We start from the raw sequence: 9,395 nt of genomic DNA, 5'->3' as shown, positions 1-9,395 counted from the left end.
ACTGAACCTGGGACCCTTGAGTCCGCAGGCTGACGCTCTATCTACTGAGCCAAACCAGTTAGGGCTCTACCTCTTAATTCAAAAGCTCAGGCAGATACTGAAGGCATCTTGACTAAGGTGATATTTACCCTTTGAGGAACTATAACCAGAATATTTGCATATGGACCAATGATTCAAAAAAGTCAAGTTCAAAAGGACCATGGTTGTGAGTAGTAACAAATGGCGCTGTGTTGATAAAGACAAAGTATAGTTATAAAGGTGGCGCAGTTCACTGTGTTCCAGAAAGATATGGCTGTTAAGATGAACTAGAGAGTTGAGACGATAATCATTTAAGGGAGAAACCAATTTGGCCCTCCTTATTTTAAGGTGCGAGTGTTAGAAGAAGGATAACACATTAGGGGTCCTGTGGTCAGAGGCTGCCAGGCTGAGCTCCAACCAGCAGAAAGCACCCACAGATGCTGTACTCCCCATTTCCTCCTGAATTATTCAGACAACCGCCCTTCGAGTCATGCTTCACTAACCTGGAGATAGAATCCATTCATTTAACTATTGCATGGACTACAATTGCTACTTCAACTGCAAACCCAGGAAGCTGAATCCCTGCTGCTGTTTTGAGTATATAATTAGCTCCTTGTGCAGCCTGACCCCACAGATTTTTTCTGACGCATTTGGCCTGCAGCGTGACCTTTCTGAGACCTCCAATATCTTCCCTGCAGCTGGAGATGCCCAAAACTGCACGCAGCACTTCCTTCGGGTGTGGCCGTGTGGTTGCTTTTTTTTTTTTTTTTTTTTTTTTTTTTAATTTTTTTTAGGGCCTCATGCTTATTGGATCACATTTTTCAACCACTCTCAGATTCACATAGCTTTTTAAAATACAGGAGTGGACTATAAGTGGCTATCTCAAACAAAACAGTTCCCGCCCTCCCCCCTTTTTAAAAAAAAATGATTTTGGAATTATGGCCTCTCAAGAAACACTATAATTGGTCAGCCTGGGGTGCGTTTGATGTCCTCCCAGATAACGTCATTAGCTATTCTCAGGAGAGGAAAGGCAGCGTATTACCCTCCTGGGAGAATGACACACTCGTTTCAAGTTGGGGAAGAGCCTGCTGTTCTTTTCCTGCGTTTGGGGGAAAAGCGAACACACAATGTTCACTTCCTAAACACGGGATGTGCTGTGAGGCTGGCAGGTCATTTTCCACCAAGTCATATCCTTCTGGGTGAAGGCAGCGGGGGCCAGGACAGGAAAAGGCAATGCTCAGGGTGAGGCAAGGCTTTCCCAGGGCAGCCATTGGCTCTCGGGAAGTATAAAGCATGCTCATCCAGAAACAGCCTCCGATTTCTCTTCCCGGAGGTAGCCAGAGGTGAACGGTAAGTGGGGAGCCTAGAGGGACACTACCTGAAAAATTGCCATAGGACTTGTAATACTGGGCTTATATCCCTGGTCCATTATATATTTTGAGTGACTTCTTCCCACTTTGCTAAGAGTTGTCTTTACTTGGAAATGTATCACTGGTGGGTGGAATTATGGAGGCATACAAGTAAATTAAGACCTAGGAAGAGTCAGGAGACCAAGATTCTAGACTGGGCTCTGTGAAGGACTGGCTGCATCTAGAATCTGTGTTTCGATTTCCTCATCTTTCGGATGAGAAGAGCGATCTCTGCCCTGATTATCTCACAGGATCGGAACGCTCCATTTCTGTGTCTTATTTGCTACTTTAAAGAAGTTCCTGATAATGATGAGTACAGCTGATAGGAAGGGGGGAGTTTTTGGCAACTAGCAAGGATGTACTTTTACCCCATAATATACAGTTCTGTCTTTTTTGTTAGTCATCTGTAATTGGCTTCAATTCAATTTGGTGCAAGGTTTGCCCTCCGTGAGTTGTTAAACAAAAAATTTGGGTTGGGTGACTATTTTATTCAACTGTTATTCATTTAAAAAAATAATTTTATTGATTTCAGAAAGGAAGGGAGAATAAGAGAGAGAGAAACACCAATGATGAGAGAGAATCATTGATCGACTGCCTCCTGTACTCCCCACATGGGACTGAGCCCTCAACGGGCGGAATCTAACCGTGACCTACTGGTTCATAGGTTGATGCTCAACCACTGAGCCACACCAGCCGGGCCAACCGCTATTCATTTTTTAAAAGGAAGCTTTCATAATAGAGACATAGTGGTATTAATTTAATTTAGTTTTAACTAAGCACCCCCCAAAGAGTGAGACCTGATGAGCTCTACCTAGAATAAGCAGCAAAACCCACATCTTAGGCCCTAACTCTTTGGCTCAGTGGATAGAGCGTCAGCCTGCGGACTGAAGGGTCTCAGGTTCGATACCGGTAAAGGGCACATGCCCCAGGTTGCGGGCTCGATCCCCAGGGTGGGGTGTGCAGGAGGCAGCCGATCAATGATTCTCTCTCATCATTGATGTTTCTATCTCTCTCTCCCTCTCCCTTCCTCTCTGAGATCAATAAAAATACATATAAAATAAAACAACACCACATCTTAGGCTTAATTCTAAGATAAGAGCCTGGAAGAATAACAAGCAGAACTGTTGCTCCAGGCAACCATCTAACTTAGAAAGATTAGTTTCTTTCACTTGATAGATAATAAGATTTTTGAGTTTTTGATGACTTATTGAGAGAGAGAGAGAGAGAAAGAGAGAGAGAGAGAACTGTATCACAACTCTTAGGATCCAAGTCTTCATGTAACAAAAGGACTTTGTAAGCAGGTACAACCTCCCGCTTGTGAAGTATTATCTTCCCACAGAGCAGAGGTCTGAGCATTGAGATGTTAAAAGGCTCCTCCTCTCCACAGGGCATTGACATCTTACATAACAAATACTTAGTGAAGTGCATCCTTAGCGTCCCCTGGGAGGAAAAGCAGAGGACAGCATTAGCCCTACTTGCAAATGCGGACTCAAGGTCCTGAGAACTTGGGCGACCTGCCCCAGGTCACAGCACTGATCTTTGGGAACTGAGACCCTTCAGTCCGCAGGCTGACGCTCTATCCACGGAGCCAAACCAGCTAGGGCCTAAGATGTGGGTTTTGCTGCTTATTCTAGGTAGAGCTCATCAGGTCTCACTCTTTGAGGGGTGCTTAGTTAAAACTAAATTAAATTAAGTGACCCCTTGGCCCTTGCGTGGCAGTAGCTGCTAGGTTTAACTTTTGCCGACTGCCCCCCAGCGCGTGGAGGCCGCGATGGCGGGCCGCTGTCGCTCAGGGGGACTCTGGAATAATGCGTGTCTGTGTCCCCGCAGGGCATGGAGCGGCCGGCGGCCGGGGAGCTGCAGGGCGCCGAGGCGCTGCGGCGCTTCCAGGGGCTGCTGCTCGACCGCCGCGGCCGGCTGCACGGCCAGCTGCTGCGCCTGCGCGAGGTGGCCCGGCGCCTCCAGCGCCTGCGCAGACGCTCCCAGACGGCCCGCGTGGCCGGCAGCTCGCTGACCGCCGCGGGCGCCCTCACCGCGCTCGTGGGGCTCTCGCTCAGCCCGGTCACGCTGGGGGCCTCGCTCCTGGCGTCGGCCGTGGGGCTGGGGGTGGCCACCGCCGGAGGGGCCGTCACCATCACGTCCGACCTCTCCCTGATCTTCTGCCACACGCGGGAGGTGCGCAGGGTGCAGGAGATCGCGGCCGCCTGCCAGGACCAGATGCGCGAGCTGCTGGGCTGCCTCGACTTCTTCTGCCGCTGGCAGGGCCGCGGCGACCGCCAGCTGCTGCAGAGCGGGAGGAACGCCTCCATGGCCCTGTACAACTCCGTCTACTTCATCGTCTTCTTCGGCTCGCGCGGCTTCCTCCTCCCCAGGCAGGCCGAGGGGGCCACCAGGGTGAGCCAGGCGGTGCTGAAGGCCAAGGTTCAGAAGCTGGCGGAGAGCCTGGAGTCCTGCACGGGGGCTCTGGACGAACTCAGTGAGCAGCTGGAGTCCAGAGTCCAGCTCCGCACCAAGTCCAGACGTGGCCACGACCTCAAGATCGCTGCCGACCAGCCCCCGGCGCTGTTTTTCAGAGAACATCCTTTCTCCTAAGGACCGAGGCCAGAAAGCACCCCTGTGGGATGCTCCGGATTTGTGGCTCCCTCGGGAAGCACCCAGCTGGGTGAGGAGCTGAGTGCAAAGGAGGAGAAGAAACTGTGCTGGCGGGGAAGCGTCCTCGCAGCCCTTCTTTTTCCGTCACCGTGACATTCTGCTGAGGACTGTGTTATTTTCTGATCCTCGTGGAATAGATGACCTGAAAACTGTTTTTCCTTGATCAGAACCGTCCAGTCTTCACATTACTGGGCACTCGGGTTTTAAGTTGTTGGGTGGTCCCTGCCCCTGCCCAGGTGGTTTGAGCTGAGGCTGGAGGGGGTGCAGATATGGCCATCCTTTGGGTCCTCTCTAAGCTCTACTTGGCTTGGAGGCCCTCAGAAGGCCCTAGTGGGGAGACACAAGCATAAAGCCTCTCTTCCAGAGTCTCTGAGTACAAAGACCTCCAGAATCCAGAGCCAAGTGACCCCCTCTGAACAGTGTTGGAGGGTTCAGGATCCAAGAAAGGCCCCTCCCTCTGACATAACATCCCCCCTCCTTCCCCTCTCAGCTTATCCACTCACAGCTCCAGCCTGGGGATGGAGTGGACCTTCCTGGGTGGCTTCATATTCAGGCACTGAGAGGGGGGACCAACCCATCCCTAAGTGCTGTCCCTTGCAGGACAGGCTGAGGCCAAGGAAGATGAAGTGACTTACAGCTTCATGTACTGACTTCCTAGTGTACAGAGAGAGCAATGGCTTTGAATTAGATAGTCCTGGGTTTCTTACGTACCCTGTCACTACTGTGTGATCTTGGCCACTTGGTCTCTCTGAGACGTGGCTTCCTGGTCAAAGAGAGATGCCAAACCTTACTCTGTTGTGAGTCATATGTCAGATGCAGTGCCTAGCACAATGTCTGGCTCATTAAGAGTAGCCCCTGGACTGGCAATATCGGCATCACCAGGGAACTTGTTAGAAAGGCAAATTCTTGGACTCAACCCCTGACTTATGGAGTCGGAAACTCTGGAGGTGCATTTAAACAAGCCCTCGGGGTGACTCTGATGCCTTCTGAGGTTTGAAAACCACTGCAACAGATGTTCGTTTCTGATCCCCTCAATGAGCTTTCACTCAATCTCAGGGCCTCCCTAGGAGCTCCATGGTCTTCAGACTGAAGGTCAAGGACAGACTGTGTCCCAGAAGTAAAAGAATGTGTGTGCATTGATCAGTGCATCTTGGGGCACCTTGCCGTCATGTTAGCTAAGGGCTGTAACATAAGAAGCCCTTTCGAGGGCAGTGTTGCCCACTCATTGTAGAAACTGGTACAGAAAGGAATGTGAATTTATTGGAAATTGATCTTCATTACCTTCTCTGAAAACTGCTAGACTGTGTATTATTTTTTATTTATTTTAAGTTTTTTTATTTATTTACTTTTTATTATTTGCATTTAATTTTATTTAATCGTGACATTTAGGAAATAATAGGAATAGCAAGTGATTGAATGGGAGACTACTGAGGTTCTTTTCACGAGATGAGGTTGAGTTTGACTTTCTGAGGCCGGTCGTGCGTTCTCCTTGAATAAGTCTCTCTTCCCACGTGGAGTAAATGTGGGAAGTTCTGAATAGACAGACCCAGAGCTGAGTTTAAGCTTATAAATGGAGGCTTGACTTGCAGGATGTGGAAATGATGCAGGCATATTTAACCTGAAGGTACCTTGCCAGCAGATAACACTTGACCTGAAAGGAGAATCTGTTTAGCCCTGGGCTCTGAACTACTTTTCAGGGGAAAGCAAAACAATTAAAGGCACGTGAAGGAAGCACCTAGACCTCGGAAGCCTGATGTCCTGTCACATTGTCTTATGGGTTATAAACAAAATAGCTTGTGTGATGGGGGCGATGTGTCATATTTTTACATTGGGGGCTGTAAAAAGTCTGTAAGCTGTCTCTAAGAAAGAAAATATAATTTCACTTTCCATTCCTACAACTGTAATGTTGAAAAATATGTTGAAAAGTCTTTGAGGCTACGTATACAGAAACTTGGCTGTATGATTAATGAGTTAGCAGGCTTTAAATTGGTTCTGTTTTCTCCCAGGCTTCCCAGTGATGGCCGTGTGTCTGAGGAAGTACAGTGTCAGTGCTGGGGTGAGGTGGTTGGTGGTTCTAAATTTTAATTTTTCGTATAAATTTCAATCTGTGTGTATCCTGGCTTGTTTTCAAGTTGGTACTGGTTTCTTTTTAAACTGGTGTCATTTCCTGGACTACCCTGCACAGATGCTAGCATTTTAGGTCACCAGAATGTACTTAATGTTGTCATTTTGTGCTATGTCATAAAGGTACAACCACTCCCTAACTCCATCTTCTATTAATGCTTAAGTTTGAATTATATTCTTCCAGTGCCTGAGCTGTTCCCTAGAAATATATGGGACACTTTTGGCAGCAGCAGCAGCAAACATTTCCTATCATTAGGGTATTTTGACTATATCAAAGTCCTAGGCCCACTTTACATCTAAGGAAGAGTGTCTACTTTGGAACCACTCTTTGAATAATAATTATTCAAATGCATTTGAATAATTTAATGAAATGCTTAGCTATTATTTTAATAGGAATTTATTGATAATGAAAGACTATCCATCCTCTACATGCCTGTTATAAAGACTGGAGCCTCTATCAGGATTTAGTCAAGTTCAGTTCAATGGATCCTAGAGACAAATATTCATTTCTTTTGTGGGAATGTGAATAAGGCTTTTCCTTATGGCCTACATGCTACAAACAAGCAGATTGAAATGGTATGTTGCAACAAGAAGGAGGCAAAGCAGTATTTAGATCACAAGCATACTCCAGAAAAATGTCCCGAGTTTGAAAAATAAATGTGTTTGTACTAAAGGCTTATTAAGTGCTTCTGGTATTTTCTGTGGTTTACAATCATTTGAATGGTTCTCTTTCACAATAAAGGGGATTCAACAAAACTACATTCTGCTCTATTGAAAAACAATCCTTCGAAAACTTGCTGATCCTAATTGCTTTGATGCGTTTGCCCTAAGGCATCTGTCATTTCCAATATGGCAAATGTCAAAGTCAAAAGTGTGTACTGGGAGAAAAAAAGAGAGAGAGAGAGTGGTGTAGAAGCCACTTTAAATCAGATATGTCAAACCATCAGTCAACTTGATATAGTTCTCATTCTATGCCTTGGTGTGAAAAGAAAGAGGGAATTGAGACATGGAGATAAAGACACTACAGAGATAGAGGGGTTCAGTTAAATGAAGCAATTTTTGAATTCCATGGTTTTTCCCCACTGTAGCAAAATTAGTTCTTTCCCCAATTGAAATAAACTGTCCACTCCTCAAATGTTTTGATCTCTGTAATTAATCACCTAATCTCATGTTTGCCTGTGTACGAATTAATAACTGAAAAGGGCAGATATTTAATCACTTTCATTTAGAATATTCAGTATCAAACCATGTAAATCAATTTTTAAAAAGCAGTTAACTCATGTACAGGAATATTCTTATTACCTAGAAATCAGACTTCCAGCAGTTTTTCCCGGGAGGCAAAATTTCCCCACAGATGTCCAGAGAATTTCACCTTGCAAATCACTGATCTTGACCGTGCCAGGGAAATGTAATCATTTTTAGCTAAAAACTGGTGGATCCCAATATACCTATATTCTGTTGGGAAGATGGACATAGGATAGGGGGTCCAGCAATCCAGAGAGCTTGCAGTGGTTGCTAGAGTCAGTCAAGAGCTCCTGTGTGGAGGTGGTCTCCCTATCTGAGTGCCAACCAGCCTGAGTCTCCCCACCTTGGAAACATGCCTGGGTCCAGGTGCTGTACTGTTAGTGGGTGTGCAACCAAAAAAAAAAAAAAAAAGACCCTGACTATTTGCAAAGCCAGCCACATGCTGGGATCCTGTTCGTGCTGTAGCAATGTGTTCCTGTCTTAACAAGTGTCCATTTAGTTAATTGCAATAAATCTCTCCTTGTTGAGTTGACATAGGTGGGGATGTTAACTTTTTGCTCCAGGCAAACCCTGGGGAATTCTGCTGTGGTCTGGAATAAGACAAAGAGTGATGTCTTAGATTTTACTGTTTCTTTTCTGTCTCTTCACAATTTTTGCTACATTCTTTAGGTTCCATATGGTAGGCCTTGGCAGCTTCCGGCTCATCAGCACACCAAATCTAGCATGAGAGACAGGAGAAGCACACTTAACCGATAGTTCAAACACAAGTCCCAGAATTAAGTGTTGCTGGCCTTGATTAGCCTTACTAAGACACTGTGCACACTGTTGAATCAATCCTTGTAATAGAGGATGGGAGACATGCACCAGTTGGCTTATTCTAGGTCATGTGCTCCACCCCTGGATCCCAGGAGGGATGGGGGATCTGAAGTAGTGGGCTGGTTTTACAGTTGTCCTACCTGTATATCACACTCTTTCCTAGGGTGGTGTCTTCTAAGAGTATCATTTGAGAGCCTGGGGTGTTTATTGGACTCCTTTCTTCTTAGCGGATGTTGAACTCCCCAGACCTTGCTCCTTCAGATGACCACTTGTTCTGAGTGATGGCACACGCACTTTCTGAGCAGCACTTTAAAACGTACAAAGAAGTGGAAAATTTGGTCTCTGAATGGTTTGCCTCAAAACAAGAAAAGTTCTATTGGGACGGTATCCACAAATTACCTGAAAGATGGGGGAAATGTGTAGTTAGCGATGGACATTACTTTGAATAAAGCATTTTTGATGTTTCTCTTGAAATTATTGTGTGTTTTTTGGATTACAAAATTTGCATTATTAACCAGTAACGCCAATCCGCACTATTAACCGGGTAAGGGCCAATCCACATTATTAACTGGTTAATAATTAATCCACAATTTGAAAGAATCTGTGATCATTTATTTATTTTTAAAAAATATATTTTTATCTTATTTTATTTGTTAAGGATTTGTATTTTTTTCTTTATTGATTAAGGTATTACATATGTGTCCTTATCGCCCCATTACCCGCCTACCCCCCCACTCATGCCCTCACCCCCTTCTTGTCTGTGTCCATTGGTTAGGCTTACATGCATGCATACAAGTCCTTTGGTTGATCTCTCCCCCTTACACCCACCCTCCCCTACCTTCCCTCTGAGGTTTGACAGTCTGATTGATGCTTCTGTCTCTAGATCTGTTTTTGTTCATCAGTTTATGTTGTTCATTATATTCCATAAATGAGTGAGATCATGTGATATTTATCTTTCTCTGACTGGCTTATTTCGCTTAGCACAATGCTCTGTAATCAGTTATTTATTTATTTTGAAAATATATTTTTATTGATTTCAAAGAGGAAGAGAGAGGGAGAGTTAGAAACATCAATGATGAGAGAGAATCATTGTTCCTTGCCTCCTGCACACCCCTTACTGGGGATTGAGCC

General features: G+C 45.5%; 1 protein-coding gene across 1 annotated transcript; it reads left to right on the top strand.

Annotated features, from left to right (window-relative positions):
* Positions 1 to 1,015: 1,015 nt before the first annotated feature.
* Positions 1,016 to 7,859, top strand: APOLD1 (apolipoprotein L domain containing 1). Its single transcript, XM_036299961.1, has 2 exons — positions 1,016 to 1,368; positions 3,258 to 7,859. The coding sequence occupies exon 2, from the start codon at positions 3,261 to 3,263 to the stop codon at positions 4,017 to 4,019; it is 759 nt and encodes a 252-aa protein (XP_036155854.1). The 5' UTR covers positions 1,016 to 1,368; positions 3,258 to 3,260; the 3' UTR covers positions 4,020 to 7,859.
* Positions 7,860 to 9,395: the final 1,536 nt, after the last annotated feature.

The sequence above is a fragment of the Myotis myotis genome, unplaced genomic scaffold (assembly GCF_014108235.1).
Source record: "Myotis myotis isolate mMyoMyo1 unplaced genomic scaffold, mMyoMyo1.p scaffold_m19_p_3, whole genome shotgun sequence".
In the NCBI taxonomy this organism is placed as follows: domain Eukaryota; kingdom Metazoa; phylum Chordata; class Mammalia; order Chiroptera; family Vespertilionidae; genus Myotis; species Myotis myotis.
Note: the sequence above shows the minus strand (reverse complement) of the source record. Positions and strands in the feature narration are given on the sequence as shown.